General features: G+C 38.0%; 1 protein-coding gene across 5 annotated transcripts in view; it reads right to left on the minus strand.

Moving 5' to 3' along the window:
* Positions 1–18477, minus strand: part of ADGRG6 (adhesion G protein-coupled receptor G6) — a 110215-nt gene that overhangs the window by 34204 nt on the left and 57534 nt on the right. For all 5 annotated transcript variants that reach the window (XM_041470058.1, XM_041470055.1, XM_041470057.1 and 2 more), the window contains 5 exons: positions 12173–12258; positions 10753–10805; positions 10619–10672; positions 1606–1748; positions 813–927 (listed from right to left, as the gene is read on the minus strand). In XM_041470058.1, coding sequence (XP_041325992.1) covers positions 813–927; positions 1606–1748; positions 10619–10672; positions 10753–10805; positions 12173–12258 — 451 coding nt within the window. The remainder of the gene's footprint in view (positions 1–812; positions 928–1605; positions 1749–10618; positions 10673–10752; positions 10806–12172; positions 12259–18477) is intronic.

Here is an 18477-nt window from a genome sequence, read left to right on the forward strand (position 1 = left end):
AGATGCAGCCCAGAAAGCCAACCATATTCTGGTTGTATCCAGCTGCATCCAGCTCTGGAGCGTGCAAGATAAGACAAATGTGGACTTGTTGGAGCAAGTCTAAAGAAGGTCCACAAAAATTATCAGAGGGATCGAGCGCCTCTCCTGTAAAGAAGCTGAGAGAGTTGGGGTTGTTCATCCTGGAGAAGAGAAACTCTGGGGAGTTTGCAGCACCTAAAGGGTGCTACAAGAGATCTGGACAGGGACTTTTATAAGAGCATGTAGTGATGGGACAATGGCAAATGGTTTTAAACTGAAAGAGATTAGGTTTCAGTTAGATATTAGAAAGAAATTTTTTTACTTTGAGGTTAGTGAGGCACCGGCACAGGTTGTCCAGAGAGGTTGTGGAAGCCACATCCTTGGAAGTGTTCCAGGACAGGATGGATGGGGCTCTGACCAACTTGGTCTAGGGGGAAGTGTCCCTGCCCATGGCAGGGGGGTTTGGAACTAGATGGTCTTTAGGCTCCCTTCCAAGCCAAACCCATTCTATGATTCTATGACTTGAATAAAACAGTTTCACTCTGTAAGAAGATTTTATTTTTATAATCATGTTGAACATGTATTAATTGTGGACCCCAATATGCACTGATATTTCTTATCAATGAAATACAAACTATTATTGCACCAACCTAATCTCTCATGGTATAGAAAAAATCTTCCTGAAACACAATACCAGTCAATGGCAACCATTATATATAACTAAATAATGACTATATATAACCAGAAAGTTGCATCAGAAACAACTCAGCTTTTCAGATATTTGAACACCTTACCAGGTTCTTGATGCAGTCTGAACTGAGCTCCCGTGGCAAAATGTGAAGTTGGTCACAGTAGGCCTGGTATCTGGCCAAAAATAGTTTGGAGGGTTTTCTTCAGCCAAACATTTTTCTGTAAAAATGAGTATATCAATGTTAATAGTAAATTTCTCCACCTAATCATCTTCCATTTGTTGTCCTCAGCTCATCAAACAGCCTACAGCACAAAATTGTCTTAAAATGAAATGCTTGGTTGTTTGCAATAGAGTGGCAATAGAGGGGTGCACAACAGGGGATCATCCATGCTGCTGCTGCTCAAAGGTAGGACTTGAATGTGCACGCTGGATCCATGTGCACCCCATCAGCCTCCACCTCCTCCCTTCCAAAGGAAGGGCAATCTTTGGTAGAAGCTGAATGGGAAGAGATGAGAGCTAAAAGAAGATTGATTAAGGGCAACTGTTGTCAGAAACACAAAGACCACTGAGAAGTGGGGATGAGGGGCCTTGTGTCTCATTTTAGCTCTGCTATAAAGCATATTTCGTTATCATCAAACCACCAGCGGAGCTGTCAGGTACCCTCCAAGCCTCTTTCAACCAAGCAGCAAAACACTGACTAAAGCAATTTGGACAAATTTGTTTGTATTAAAAGTGGTATTTTGAGCATGGCTCTTTGGAACAACTAGGTTTATGGGGACAAAAGCTGAAGCCATCATACTGTTTGTAAACGTGTGATTATTTTAACACAGAAGATGCGTATTTATGAACAAGCCAAAAAAAAAAAAAGTTGTGTAACAAAGCTCAACACTACTTACCTACTGGATCAACATCCACCGTATGAAGTTGATATCCCTCTTCCATGGTTCGATTATTACTTATGAGCTTCTGTCGGATGTCTTCCTCTTCTAAATTGATGTTGTTGGTAGAATTATAAACCAGAAGAGCCAAAGCGCTAAAACTGCAAAGAAAATTATCCAAGTGTTTCAGTCAGGAGAGCAGAGGCCAAATGTGTGGAAATAAAAATATCTGAGAAACTCTGGTTTTCTGAGTATGGAACAGTGTCACCAAAACAGTGCTGCTCATTATCTGTAAATGAATATTTTTGTACATATAGGGCCATGACAAGAAAATATGGCTGGGAAATTTCATCTTCTAGTTACCTTTAAAAAGCATCTCATCAAAAGAGCTAAAAAATATTTTCAGAAGCGTTCAGAAGATGAAACTATAAAGTTGTGAGTTCTAAATGGGCCCTAATTAACTTTAAACATCTGGTTGCTGATGGCTTAGGAACTTAAGAGCTGATTCATCCCACCTCACAAAACTTGTCAGGGTGGGACGAGTCATCCTCCAGAGGATCCACCTCTACACTGACTACAGAGAAAGACTAGGAGATTAACAAAGAACAGATACCTAACATTTAAATCTCTTCATTTTTTTATGGAGTGAAAAACACCCTGACATACTTCTGAAGCTTTTAGTCATAATTAGGAAAGTCGATTTCCTCAGATGACTAATCAAAGTTTGAGCACTAATAGCTCATCTGTATTGTAGCCCACTGCTACTTTCTTGGACATCAGAAATAGTTCAAAGTGCCCAAGCCTCTTTCCTTTGAACAAAATAAAACAGTCCCCACCCTTGTCCAAAAACATAGCTTTTCTGGAAGGGAAATCATGAACAGCAAACCAGTTCTAGCAGGACACAGGAAATAAGCCCAGAGTGGAAGGCACAGAAATTTCCTCCTGGGACAAAAGGAAATGTTGGAAATGGGAATATGTTGGTACCCAAGAACATTACTTGGCTCTGGCTAGTAGGATGTAAGCCGCTAAAGCATGGAACATTGGATGCCCATGGAAGCCAAAATGTGGAAAAAAGGAAAAAGCAAACATGCTTTGGGCTGTCTTCATCTTAGCCTTGCCCTTGGATACCCATCAGCCTGAATAAAGACAGACCTTTGGAGTGTGTGAGCTGTTCCTGGCAGCCTGGGGAGCAGTGGCACTGCCAGCACACATACAGTGAGCAGGGCACACACCCACCAGGGGTGCTTTCACCTGTGACCCTCCCGTGCAAGAAAGCAACAGTGGGCTAAAGGGGCTTGTGGACTACAGAAAGAAGAGTAGTAGAGAAAAATCTGTAGGGGTGTTGAAGAGGGCCAGTAGGGTTTTCAGGTACTCCTTCCTAGACAGACCAAGACTTCAACTAAGAAAATCTTTTAGAAAGACATCCCCATGATGACAGCTCAGAACGGCACTTTCCAGATGTTTTTAATTTTCTTGACATATTCACTGTTTTACTGGTAACATGTTGCTGGAGAAGAAAGATAAAAATGTGACCACCTGCAGGCTTGGCTTTCTCCTTTCCCAGTGGATGTATTTTAGCCGAGAAATTCCAGCTATCTCAGGCCAGGTCTCTCCTTCCCTGCTCCCAGAGATACTGAGCTCTTCCTAACATTCCTTTGGTCTCTGTGGGGTGTTTAACATGTATACGGCAAATAGCCTCACTAGGGTGGATATGCATTAGCAGGCTTTTTCTGTGTACCTCAGATATATTACAAGCACAAAATTATTATGGCATTTATTTTTAGCAGAAGTATGGAAATTGCCTACAGGATTGCCAATTCCTTCAGCCCTCCAGTACCTCAGCCCCAGAGTCTCCTGGCATTTAACCATCTTTCCTAAAAGATTCTGGCTTCATTCATCTATTCCCTTTACTTCAGAAGAGGAAAACCTAATATACTGATGCCACTCCCTACCTCAGCACTCTGGCTGCAGAACAGACATTCTGAACAGTCACCGCTACTGCCTAGCTGCCTGTTTCAGGATTCCCAACTAACCAAAATGATATTTAGTATCCATATCTGTGAGGGAGGACAATGTCAACAAAATAGAAGGAATAATGATAGATGAGGTAGAACTGGTTGCAGTTATATTGAAAAATTACACAGAAAAGTATTGATTATGAAGCATTGGCAAAAATAATCCCTTAAACCAATCTGTTGTTTTCTGAGAAACTCTTAAAGCACAAGTCATGTATACTGTATAATAAGAGCCTACTCCATAATATGATGAAAACAATTTCCACAAACTTTTCAGAATGACTCATGCTAGCTTCCCAGACTAAATAAATACCTTTTAACTTGACAGCTGACGCAATATGAAGTTCAGTGCTTCCTTCCACTTTTGTCACACTCAGATCCCAGAAAGAAAACATTATAATGGTGAAGAGCAAATTGTCAATTTGGGAAACAGTAGGCCTGCACTCAAATAAATGGCAATGCTGCCATGCTCTGCTGGTGTCACTGGATTTGCTACACCCAACTTCAAATCTTTTATTGCGTGACATATAAGACAGATAAATTCTCACATCAGTAATCAATTACAAAGTCCACATAATCTATAGTAACTTGTACTGCCAACATTACTGCAATCAATATAATTAAAAAAAAATGGACAGTGGTGTGGATAAACACAACAGGGATTAGTATGTTTCTCTTTTCTTTGACTGAAATGGTGACAGCTGGAGCAAGAAGGAAAGCTTGGGAAGACCAGTGTCTATCCCACTTTGTCCTGGTCTGTTGAGCTAAGCTGGCTCAGAGAGAGGAATTTACGAAGCTGCATCCTCATCAGAGGCACAGGAGGCGGTGGTGGAGCCTGTGCTGCCATGGCCCGGACCACAAAGCCAGCTTTCTTCTCCGGCAGCGTGACTCAGAGCTATTCCAGGACAGTGTGCCTACACACGGGCTGTGGTCGCGCTGCTGCGCCCTGCGAGGAGCCCGGAGGAAGGATTAACAAACCACGGGAACCCTGCAGCACCGGCTGCCTTGCACCTGGAGAGATGCAGCTGATAATTAGCAATGCACATTTCTCCTTTCTGCTGTACTAGACAGGCTGAACTAATACTGAATTACTGTTGTTGTCAAACTGTTTCACAAATCACTATTCATTTCCTTCAGAGTTAATATAACTTGATTTAAAGAATATAAAGAACTATTTTTAAAGAACCTAAATACTTGCGGAATCTAAATTTCCATTAAAAGTCCTGGGAATTTCAGTGCTGACTACCCTGGCATATTTTAAATAGTTTTCAAATGTCAACATTAACTTCTTTACTAATCTCATGGTTATGTTTTTTCTGAAGATAAGTAGTGATGGATAGCTATAACTGAAGACTGGCCACACAGGTAGGAAGAGTCACGGAGTCACTTGTGAAGTTTTAACTTCTTCGCATTAACTGGACAGACAAAAAAGAGCTGACTGTTCCATAAGTCACTCAGTGAAGATGCAATACAAAGAGCAGACAAAATGTTAGAGAACTCACAGAGTAAGACAGAAATAAGTTTGAAAGCAGAGGAAAACTAAAAGCATTTCACAGAAGCATCTGAGTTGTGAATAATCTTTTACTTGAGGTGATTTTGACTGCAATACATTAAAGTGTTCAAACTGAGAGCAAAAAAAAAAAAAAAAAAGACTTGACATAACAGACACATTCAAAGAAATGTCAAGGATGAAGAGTTTCCTTTCCCTGGAAAAGGTGATGTTATAGTTAGAATAAAAAATCTGAAACTTCATGACACAAAGCTAAAAATTGCAGCTACTTTTTGGACTACTAAAAATAAAAGCATCCTAAGCCTTCCTTTTAAGTTAATGACCATTGTAGCAGAAGAATTTTGCAAGCACCATGGTCACGCCTCGTGCCTTGGCTTGTGTCTCTGGGTCTTGCTCCTCATTGCAGATCTGGTGTGGGAATACAATCAACTACAGCTTTTCAACAGAAAGCACTTATGTGCTAATTTGGTATGAAGTCTATTCATTACTAGAGAATGTTGCAGAGTCAGACCAGAAAGGACTGGAATCCCTCATATGGAACAGCTGGTCTTTGCTGAAATGAGTTTTGGTTACACTTGCACTATGTTCTGGAACAACGAAGAAAACCCCCATTCCCTATTCCCCAATACACTGCTTTCCTAAAAATGGCATCTAACAATGTCAGATCTTCACTAAATCTAGTAAAAGTCAGTGGAAAGACAAAAGAAGTCATTGGAAGCTGGAAAAGGGCAGGAACCTTCAGCAGGAGACTAAGAAAGGATCATCCTTTAGTCACTCAAAAGGAAATCCCAAATTCTAGAATCTGTGATGAAGGCTTTCTTCACAGGTCATGGACACAAGATGCCAGCAGGGCAGTGTGTAGAAACCTGAGGATTTTCACTTGGTTGTTTTTTGGTTGGTTTTTCAAACAGAAATATTACATATAATGTACATGTTATGCAGCGTTTTAAAATATTTCACAGTCTGAGTAAAGGCTGCCCCTTACTACCTTCAGTTACAGTGAAGTTAAAGTTGTGTGGAGTAGGGGTGGGCCAGGTCCAAACCCTTCGTAAAACCGCACCAGTAGAAACCCAGAAAACTTTTGAAATAGGAACAGACATCACAGATGTGTGCATTTATAACAAGAACAGCAAAGTTATTTCATAAAAAATAATTTGAATCTACAAAGAATGTAAAAAGCCCAATACTTAAGACTAGAAAACCAAAATTATGCTGTTCTAGTGTTGCTAACTCTTGTCTAAAATTATTACACAATCTAATTAACATTTTATCCAAGTGCATTACACTTTCCATTAAGCAAAACAACACCCAAGATTACAGCATGCAGGAGCCTGAATATGCCCCACTAACATGGGTGGTAAAACTCCCACAGACTTCAAAAGAGCAGGACTAGGCATGGGTAGCTCTGATTTACTGCTTTCCTCTTTATTTTCATTTCCAAGACAAGGGATTTCTATTTCGATTTAGTAGTTTTTACACAGATGGCTACCACTGTGGTTTTTAATTTGGATGAGATGTTTAAAAGTACTAACATTAATATAGTTTCCCATAGAAGGAGCAACCCTACACTGGAAATAGGCCAAAATTATGACAATCAAGCAGTGGAAGTTGGAACAAGCATAAACTTACTGTACGTTAAGCGGAGAAAAATTCTTAAATTAATTAGAGTCTGAATTCTCAAAATTGCTTGCAAAATAAGAGAAGAAAGGAGAAGCAAGGGAGCTGAACACTTTATTAAAGACCAATTCCCCTACTGTGAGGCAGCCCTATGTAGTCATCTGACAAAACCTAGGATCAGTACTTTTCTGAGAAAAGCAGCAGCAGCAGTCACAGGAAGTTTTGACAAAGCTGCAGAGTCACAAAAGGAAAAGAATTAATGAAAGAAACAAACACATTTATAGTTTATCTACAAAATTTGTTCACTTGGATAAAATCCACAAATTGGTTTCATTTTCAAAGGTTTGTGCAAAAATAATGGGGACAAAGAAATAGCTGCATCCATAGCTCATGCTGAGCTCCTGTCTATTTTGAACAGCTGCCCTTTCATTAAGAGGCAGAAACAGTACAACCAGGGGAAAAATTGAACACTGACATAAAGTCAAATATAGCTTTTATAAGACTCTGTCTATTAAAGTAGTTAATAATCTACCAAAGTATTAGCTTGATACATACTGCTGTCATCCAGAGATGTCCCAGTATTAGAGGTGCTGATAATAATATGCACTTTTGGACTTGGCACTCTGTCTCTCATCGCTGGGTACATAAACGCCTAGCAAGCACGGTGTACTTTGGATTTCTGCAGCTCGTACAACACAGCAATGAAAAAGCAACAATCCACTTCAATAATTTTGTTTTGTTTTGCTCTTCTCCAGAATGCAGTAGTTTAAAATATTTTTTTGGAAAACACCTATTTTTAATGTGACAAAAAAAGCCAGCTTCCTACCTCCCACTTCCAGCTACTATTTCTTCTCGGAATCATTCTCTCTAACGATTCTTCCTCTTTCCCATGCAAGAAGACTAGGTGGGGAGAGTGAAGTTCCTTGATGAGGAGGCAGTGTGGTAAATAAGGGTGGAACAAAGCAAAATGCATAGAACAGGCTTGGGGATGTTGTTTTGTTGGTTTTGGGGTTATTTTAAACTGCTGTATAAAATACTAATCCAAAAGGAATGCAAAAAATATGTGATCTGAATTACAAGAATACAAATTCATGTAAAGAGAGGAAAAATCTTCTCAAAGAACAATTTTAAGAATTATTATACTGCCTTGGAAAAAAGAAGGCTATGATCTTGTAGAAAATTCAGAAAAGAGAAATAAGGCTTACTGAGTTAAGAGTAAAGACTAATATGTTCACTTCTGTAAAGATACAGTTAAGGCCATAATACTTCTGTTTTAGGTCTTACATTTTAACTGTGGAGGGAATTTCTGTTTAATGAACATGAAGGTAAATAGAACAAGAAGTACCTAAAACCTAAGGGAAATAGTAGAATGTCTAAGACTGCAACAGACTTGTCCACGACCGTCTAAAATGAAGAAATAAGAAAATATTTGGGCAACTTTCCACAGAAATAATTTATAGGAATATTAAATTAATAGTAACTGCATGAAATCACACTGTGAGCAAGTCATATTCAATAATTCAGGCATAACATTACAGTGAATCACCTAGGCAGTCAGGAATTACCATTACTTCCATCAGGTATTTAGAATTTCTACCCTCTAAACTGCTAATCTTCTATACTCTCAAGTGTTACCCTAGCATCTTGTAGGATTTCTTAAGAATCCTATCCAGGAAAAATCCAGGGAAAGTCTAACAAAGAATCTTGACAACAATTATCTGGAAGCAGTAGGAAAAAATGTTTGCTTTATGGATCTTCAAAATTCAACAGATTTCTTCCCCACAAAATTCAGAAACAGATGTGAGAGCCTCAAAGAAGTAAGGAACTGGTGATCAAAACCAGGAACACTGAAGACTACTGGGAAGCTGATCCTTTTTTTTGTTTCAGAAGGGAGGGATGTACAATCATAGATATATACATAGAAGACCTAAAGATACTTCAACCAATTTTTTTAAAATATTTCTTCTGTAAGAGGTAAATGATGCATGAAAATGTATTCAAGACATGTAAGCTATATGAAAAAAAGCAGAAAATCATGTGTATATATATTTCTATACATATGTATGTACATACACAGTGTGTAAAAAGCATAATTTTTGTTAGTCACTTACCATGTAGCTCACTAATTTTTAATTGTCTTTGCTTAATCCCATCTGGATTTCTAGGTTGACCAGGATCCTGACTTGTCTTTTTGTTTTGTTTTGTTTTGTTTTTTGTTTTGTTTTGTTAAGAGAACATTCACAGCATGACACTCCTGATTATTTGGAGAACATTAAAATTTGGTGTGAAATGACGAGCATTTATACTAAATTATTCAGAATGACGAAAAAATGCCATTTGACCTTGACACAAATTGCACTAGAGTTTCTCATTAGATAAGGCTTTCCTTGAAAAATGACATATTATGAACATGTAATTCCCTTGCCTCTGAAATTACATATGAGCAAAAGAAATAGAGATGGAGTTACTACCCCATAAGAGTAATACATCCTGAGAAGCAATTTAGTGGCATATTCACTGTATGTCAAAAAGGGAGGCAAAGGAAAGGAAAGGGAAATTACTAAAATAGTTTCTACCTCTTCAACCTTTTTTTTTCTGAGTAGACTAAGGAGAAGAAAAGAAAACAAAGGTCAGGATGGTGGGAAGGTGAGACAAGAAGAAATCAGGTGTACAGCTCAGCTGCTAGACTCATAAAAAGATACAGGAATAAGGATGGGGAAAGCTTTACATTCCTCAGCAGTCTTGGATTGTTGGCAAGACCCGAGGTGTGGTCTCCACTTGAAAGGCCTTGCTGGCGTAACCGTATCATTTAGAAGTGTGAAAAAAAATCCTACCCACATCACTACACCCTACTGTAAATGTAGGTCAAGCAGCAAAATAGTCCATTCAGGGACTGGGCTTACAGTGTACCAGTTAAAAGGTTTTGCCAATAAAAGCTGTCTTTCTGCTGCGGCTATGTGGGAAGGAGATAGTACCTTTCTACAGATCTTTTCATGTCTAGGCAAACTCTTGAAAACTAGAAGCACCACTAACTACTTCCTGATGGTAAATTGGGAATATTGGGCTCTGATATTAAAAAGCCTGACTTTGACTCCCATTATCATGGCAGTTCTTAAGAGTCAGCCGTTAAAATTCTTAACAGGACTTTTTTCTACACTGCAAACAGATACAACCCATACCCACTTATTGCCCCATCCTCAGAAGACTAATTATGTTTTGGTTTCCTCTCCTTAATTTAGTGCTGATTCCCTCCCTGTCCAGACATCCCTCAGAAATCAGCTTGCTGCTTTCAAAGAAGCCCATGGAGGCCAGATTTTCAGGGGGTTGACCCATCTAACTTTCTCTGGCTGCCTTTGAGGTCGTTCCAACTCCAGCGCCTCCAAGCCCAGCAGTAGTCAGGAAATGAGAGCATATGGTAAATAGTTTAACTCACACTCGTTTAGCTTTCAATTCTAGCATGATTTTTCAGTGTTTTCCATCTAGTAAGTTGTCTATTAACTCAAGAGTGTCTGGTTCAAAAGAACAAATGCAGAGAAAGTGCACAGATACCAGTGTACCAAAGCTTGTTGCTAAAGAAAGCTGGGTGTGTTGTACAACTTAAATATCCTGTATCTATTCAGTTTTCTGACAGATGAAACATGAGTTCTGAACAAATTATCTCTTCGGGTTTAAAGCGTGATAGGTTTAAACCAAAACAAACATGATAACCAGGATTAGGTTTCTAAGAACATTCAGAACACTGAGATTGCCAGCAGCCATGTATTTACAGACCTGCAGCATATGCCAAATAACAGGCAACAAATCCAATAATAGACAATAAAGCCTGTCGTAAAGCCACTTGCAATAGCCGATGTTGCCTCTATTGGGAAAATGTCTTTCAAAATATTACCTTTTAATACTTCTTTTTTGTCTTGTTCCCTCTTTTATGGAGGCAGGGTGGATGCTATGAAAGAAACACACACTAATTAGGGTGTATTAATTCTCCAAAGGAATACAGCAAAATTATCTTCCTCCTTAATTTACCTGATATTGACAACATACACAGTGTAATTCCAGTTCTGGAAAGTACGGTTCAGCTGAAAAACAGGAAGACATTGATCACATGAATGGCGAGATGTTAATGGGGCTCTTTGTTGCTTAAAGCTGTGTTAGAATTTCACCCTTCTGCCCCTTGAGAAATCCCCTTCAGTTTTGCAAAGAGAACACCCGCTTTTCAGTGAGGTGATTGTTGCACAACTGGTAGTGAGAGATGTGGCTTTTTTGCGGACAGAAGGACATCTCTATAAGGTCACGACAGAGTGAATAGGTGAATGCAGAGGATCCTGACCTTTTCCTTGTCTCCCTCTTTTCCACGTCTTAAATCCTCAGATACACTTTGAATAGAATAGATTTACTGAAAAAGCTATTGGCTAAATTTTCACCAGAAAGTCTTCAAACCTAGGATGATCTTTTCAGACCTTTTTACTCTTTATTCTGAGTGTTCAACAGCTGCTCAGTTTTCCTCCAAGAGACACCTTTGTATACCCTTACACCTTTCTAGTTTCTTTGGCTCAGGCACCTATGTACTTTGCCTGGGTACTGCTGCTAAGGGAACAGCCTTGGCAGGTGTGCATGACTGCAATTCTGTTTTGTAGATTACTATACACATATTCTGGTTTATGGAGTCCTTAGCTTTTGATAGCGAAAATCTCCAAGTTTTTTTAATGAAGAAAAAAAAAAAAGAGAATAGTTGTTATATTTCATTATATCATATATTCACATAAGTAGTTGGTATAAAGGTTTTACAAATTGTGTGACTATTGTGGGACTATGTGAACTGTCAAAAAGGACAGAGAATATTTTTATTCAGACAAGAAGAACTTTGAAAATCCCTCACCCAGAGACAAGTTTATGTCTGCTAAAATAGGCTGAAAAACCAGGGACTACTAGAAACCTCAGCAGCTGACCTATGGCAGAAACCTTTTGAAGTAAAGAACATAAGGATAAATTGGAAAAGTTTATTGCTTCACACAAATCAACACTGCCTGGTGTTTCTATGATTTCTGCCATGATATAGCTTCAAAACCACATTAGCACTTGAAGAGAAAGTTTTTGTCCTGTATAGTGATGTCTGAACCCAGACATGTACCTCTTTTTGTGGACAATTCTGATTTCTCCATACTTTCCAAAATCTCACTTACTATCCACATTTCTTAGGAAGCTAGCTAGTATAGTGCAGACATTTCAAATTTTATCCATAGTGCTGAAGAGCCCCAGCTAGACCTGCACAAATAAATTAATTACTGCACAAATAAATAAAAGAAAGATATTTGGAAAACACATGTGAAGACTTTTGGTTTTTGGGTTTATTTTAAATTTTTTTTTTTCCCCAACTGATAACAGTGATAACTGTGATGGGACAGACTCATATATGTAATCACACAGGAAAGAAAACTTAACTTACCCATTCTGCAACGACATCATGTACTTTTGACACTGAGTTGGGGTTGGAACTAGAGACAACTATAGATATCCTGTAGAATAGCCCACCTGTCCATTAAAAACAGCATTATAATGTTAGAAACAGAGAAAATTTAGCTTTTTAAAACGAGATTTTAGCTTCATGATTAATATAAAAATTGTGCTGAACCCCAAATACAAGACCACCTCACATACTCTTGTTGGCATTTAAACTCTGAAATTAATAAGCCCTGCAGGTTTGGGCCCATTCTCACTAGTCCTGTTGATTTTGACAAGAATTCCCTCCCCCTCTGTATTTTCAGAGGCACTTGAAATGTGACATGGAAACTCACAGACAACATACATCTAAATAGTAATTTGCGCATGCCTCTAATGTGGTGTGTAAAATCAAGATCATGATAGTGTCAGGAATTTTAAAAATTATTATAATTAATGAAGTCTGAAAACACAGATAAATTCTGCTCCTAGGCATATTGTTATAATATTGTCATATGTTCCAGAACTGAACCACTGCAGATTAGAGTTTAAATATTGTGAGAGCAAATAAAGCTCATCAATTAAAAGTAGCAAGGTAACTGAGGACAGAATTAGGTGTGAGAAGGGATATAGAGCTCTTGTTTCCAAAGTACAGGCTTGCTCTGAGGCCTGGCAATGGCCAGACAGTAGAAGAACCCATATTAGCTTTACAAAACTGGCAGCTGAACAAACCATCTTTCAGTCACAAAATGTGTAACACTTGGCTTGGTGCAATTTTATATTCAGAAAACTGTTTTGAAATGGCACTGGGTAAATATAAATTCTCCTTAAGCTCATGAGTGGGTAGGCAGCATTACAAGATTTCACATCTAATAAATAACATCAATTCATTTCATAGTTAGGCTCTGTGTTAAAAATCTGTACTTTCCACAAGCCTATTTTTTTTTCATTAAGCTACTAAACATTCTGTAAGCTCTAGCTGGGTGAAAGTTCCCAGGATGTGGGGGAGGTTTAAGAACTTCTGGATCAATTCACTTGCATTTATGAGCATTTGTGGCATTGCTTGGGGGGTTTTGGGCTGTTACCAAGGCTGTGGGTCTTGATCACAGATTCATGCATTTATATAATCTTATGTAAATCTTACAGAGACACTGCATAGGACAGGGCAGGACATGACAATAATTATACAGAAATGCCTTTCTGTCTCAGATTGGAAAGGAACTGCTCTATCTTTTGGATTCTAAATAAAAGACCTTTTATTCTAAGTGGAGCAAATGTCATAATTTTACTACTTCATAGATAATTACTGTAAAAGAGTTTGAAGTAAAGGCACCTGGAAAAAAATCTGAAGTCAGTATTTTCCAATTTAAGTGTGCATGCATTGCTTACTATTCATGAAATTGTTGGAGTATTGTTCTTTCTTTACAATATGGAATTAATTATATGGATATTAAGATTGGTAAAAAAAATTCTTTTTCGATGAATCAGTAAAGATGGTTTACTAGCCACCTTCTTTGGTAAGCTATGATTACATTTTTGATATGTGCAGAATGAACTTTGCTTTGCTTTACTGTCCTTTTTAACTCTCCTGAGGAGGCCCACAAATTTGGTGCATAGTTTAATCTGAAAAGGTGCATTAGTTTATTATTACTGTGATAGTTTAAGAAAAAAGGATTAAAAATTAAGTCTTTGGAAGTAGAAATTTTGACTTTGGGGAAATTGAAAACACTTGCAAGATCTAGATGTCCTTTGCATGTATATATCTCTGCGTAAACACATATTCAATTTTAAATCTATAATATACCTTTTATATGTGCCATACAGACACACACACAGAGAATATGTGCATTATATACTCAAAAACTCATATGTAATTATATATCTAATTATAACCTTACTTAATTATGTGTAGTGATGAAATCACCTTAATATAGGAATGCAAAGTATTTTAAAAATCATACACAGTAACGACAAACTAGGCAATAGCTTAAAGATCTCCACCAGATGGTGACCCAAAGCATGTTTTAATGAGGCAAAAAAAAAGAACAAGAACTAATCTGCATTTTAAAATACTCTCAGGAGACTGTAAAGTAGATAGTAAAAACTAAAACTTATTTATCCCTCTTCAAATTAAACAGTTGAAATCCCACCTCAAAATGCTGAATGAGAAAAAAAAAAAAAAGAGTATAAAATTGGTGAAAAGTAGCCAAAGAAAATTTGAAAAAAAAGGAAAAAATAGCCTGGAAAACAATGCTCCCTACACCTGCCACCAACTACAAAAACATAATGATCAATCAGATGTAAGTATTTTTAAAAATTCTGTTAGGAAAATTATTCAAACAGTTTTGAAAAATCTTCTATTTTTGAAAGTGAAATCCTCAAAAACACGTCAAGAAAAAACATTCATATACTCCCAGACAATAAATTGTCATTAAATCATATAATGGAAACCAGCATATTATCCTCACAGTCTCATGAGAGCTGTCTTAGAGAAGTACAGAAGTATGAGAAATCACACATTGATGGCATTTACTATCACTAAGATGTTACAAATTCCCTTCTACTGTAAGTATATTATTATTCCAAAACATCTTCATATGCTAAATGGTCCTACATCTAAAGGACAAAAGACAGCTACTTCTACATTCAGTCTACAAACGAATATCTAATAGATAAGATGATCTGGGTTTTTTTCTACATCTAACTTAGCAGCTTGACATACTGTAGTGGAACTCAGGTCGACACAGGCAGCCCAGCTCAGTGAAGAAGTCACACAAACAAGGCAAAAGGACTGCAACAGAGCTAATAAGTTGTTTCAGTGGTGGGTAAGAGGTGCTGTTTTGGCTTGTCCCCGACAGTAAATTAGCCAAGGAATAAACATGGGCTGAAACTGATGACTCATGGTATGTCACAGCAGAAAGTGATGCTTGGATCTGCACGAGAGAGTGAGGGATGGCTGCTGCAGCTGTTGTCAGAGTGTCTGTCAAGATGGTCTCTTTGTGCTGATTAAAACCTCTGCTATATGAAGATGGCAAAGATACCACATCATTCATTACTGCAGTTCTTGATGACTCCAGAACAGAAGAGAGATTTGCAAAATGTCCATAATCAGCATTTTCAAAATCCAAGGCATTAGCAGTAATGATAGATATTGCTTCTCTGTTCCTGCTAAAGGGTCCGTACACCTCCCCTTCTGAATTCCATTCAGAAAGCCCAGGCATGTTTGTAGATGTCAGAACAGAAAAATCCCTTATGTCTTTATCATTGTCAATGATTTCTTGTTCTACTGCCCAGAGAGAGTATCTTGGACTGTCCACTTGATTTTCAATGGAGTTTTGTCCTAAAATAGTTAGATAATTTCTTGGTGTTTTTGTTGTTGGCAAGTTTAACTCTTTTACATCCCACTGAGGGAGCAAGCTTGGAGAAATTGTATCAAGATGATTCTGAAAACTTTGTGGGAGTGGAGGTGTGGAATAGGTGTTAGGAGTTACACTGTCTCTGAATTTGGACTCTGAATGAAGAAATTGCCTTAATTCCAAAGACACTGGAAAAAAGTCAGAACTCATTGAACTGGTGCTTTTTAAAAAAATACCTGCACCTTTTTGAACTTTACTTGGTTTATCAATGGTGCTTGCTATAGCATCGTTCTCCAGAAGACTTTGAGACTGCTGTGTTTTGTGTGTTCTTGTACTGCTTATCAAATTCTTAACTCCCCAAGTAACCTGAGTCCCAGATGTACTGATCAAGAAAGGAGTTCCTGAATGTGTCGGAAAGACAGAAACAGGCTGATGCCTACTGTTTAGGAAAGTCATGTCAGTTTGATCACTTACTATGGCAGTTTGAATTTGCATGTGCAAACTACTTGCAGAGTTTTCAAGTACCTGATCAAAAGGGCTTACCTGTGCCCATACAGAGGATTGAATGGAAGGTGCTTCCAGGGAAGGAAAAGGAAAATCAAAGTAAAATTCACTGTTGGAAGTCACAGTTAGATTTGCAAAGCTCATTTTTGACTGCAATTGTGATATTGACTGGCCATTACTTCCTGAAATTCTCTTTGAAATGCCTGGAATAAATGAACTAAAGATTTGTGTTTCCAAAGTTGATACATGACTAGAAAAATTAATTTCTTCAGCTCTGTGACCTAAAAATCTAATGGCAGATGTTTGTTCAGAGACACTGCCAGACTTAGCATATAAACTAATGGACAGCAATCTCTCTGTTGGGGAAGAAAGCAGTTTATTAATTGACAGCCAGAAATTTTCTGATGGCTCCCCAGAAAACACTTGAGATGCTTCTTTCAAATGATGGGAAACAGTCCAGAAACTTGCTCTTAAAGAAGGGGATATATCTACACATTTTGTTGGAAAATCCAAGTAATCTGAGTCCCAGGAGTCAGCAACTGGATTCATGTTCTCTGGCTCTAATATGGAAAAAGCTGACTTCTCATTTTCATTACTACCATGAAATGTGTCCAAATTGTTCTCCAGTGCTCCATTTCTAAGGGTCTCACTTGGATTTTGAAAGTATAATGAATGCTGTAAATAATGAGACCAGTAATTACTACTAGATATGAATATGCTGTCACTTTTCAAATATGTGTCAGTCAACAGCTGTTGATAAACAGGCAGGGTTATTACAACATGCTTAAATGCTGAGCTTGTCAAGCCTGGTTCTCCCTGAAATGATGAAAATGTTAATAGTTCTCTACTGTGTCCTTGGACTGAATTTGTCAGTTGGCTGTCATGCATAAATTTTGTGTATGATTTTTTCATGTTCTGAAAAAAACTTGTTGGTTTTGCATGTAGAGTCTCCACAGAGGTTAAACTGGTAATGCCCCCTGAGTGATGGTCCTTAATGTACACAGATTTTCTAAACTGAAATTCACTGTTTGCTGATAGTGTATAAAATGTTTTCCTGTCAGCATCACCTTCTATTATTTCCAGGTAAAAATTTTCAGGTGCCGAGTCTAGCAAATCTAACCTACTTTTTTGGAATGGTGGCTTCTCATCTGTAGGTGGTACAGACAAGCTAGAAAGAAAATGATGTCTGTCTTCCTGAATATCAGAGGAGATATGATGATGAAATGCAAGCTCATTCTGCCAGCTCACAGACTCCAAGACATTGCTTGTATGCATGAAATTGTTTGTGTCGCTGTTGGAGGATGAAATCCACAGAGTTTCTTTTTTGTGTTCGTAAGCAGTGCTGCTGCTGCTAACGGGAGAGTGGAACGATGGCTCAGAGTCAGAAAGATGGAGCCTACTTGCCAAAGTCCTTGCTAGCTCTGCACTGGGATTTCTGCTGTGAAGAAGAGGAACTGCTGCATTCGCAGGCGGCTCTGTAACTGCATCTGCTGCACCAGAAGTACCATGGAATGGACTTCTAGAATAATTAAAAATATTTTTGTTTGGCAACTGATTCATTACAGTATAATCTATGTTGATGTTTTCTGTATAAGCAGACAAAGTTTTGTTGCTGGTCTCCTCAGAAGAAGCTGGTGTGGACAAAGTTGGAAGGAACAAGCTGTATGGATTTTTTCTCTCTGGATTATCATCTGCTGAATTTTTACTGAAATGCAGGGGCCTTTGCTTCACTGGCCAAATAATTGGGGTTGAGATAATTCCTATTGTTTTGATCCCTTCTATCTTAGATTCTTGCTGCCTCTGTGGTCGTGAATGGGAAAATTCAGGTGAATTTCTCTTCATTCTGAAGATAACTGTAGCAGGAAGTCTGAACTCCTGCAGGTCTGTGTGTAGCAAGCCACATAGTTAATGGATTAAAGAAAATATATGTAACTTAACTCTCTGTTCTTGGTCTAAAAATCAACTTACCAAGAGTGGAAAATGATGCCCATTAGCTGAGTGAAAGTTTAATTTGCTTCTGCCGTAAGTGAACTTGGCTTATTTTCATAGTCTTTCTACTGTTTCTTGGGACTTTTAAAGCTAGAGAAAGGACTTATTTGTCCATTTTTTATTCATACTAATATTAATAAGATTTAGTTCATTCTGTCATTAAAAAAAACCACAGTTAACTGCTTATGGTGGACATTTGTAAGTGGCTCCACCAAAAAAGAAGCAAACACTACTTGGAAGAAATGTTCAATAATTTCTTCTTACTTCTACAGCTTATTAAAACCAAACAGTCTGGATTCAGATAAATTCTTTCACATTATGCACTCTACTGCCTGATCATCAGTGTACAATAAATATCTGCCAAGAGAAAAAATACTCCAAGAGTTTTAAATCCTACAGTAACAACTGATGGATTGGGGGAAAAAAAAACCACCCAACCAAAAAAAAAGCAACCTAAAAACCA

The sequence above is a fragment of the Pyrgilauda ruficollis genome, unplaced genomic scaffold (genome assembly GCF_017590135.1).
Source record: "Pyrgilauda ruficollis isolate IOZ18807 unplaced genomic scaffold, ASM1759013v1 scaffold24, whole genome shotgun sequence".
Classification (NCBI taxonomy): Eukaryota; Metazoa; Chordata; class Aves; order Passeriformes; family Passeridae; genus Pyrgilauda; species Pyrgilauda ruficollis.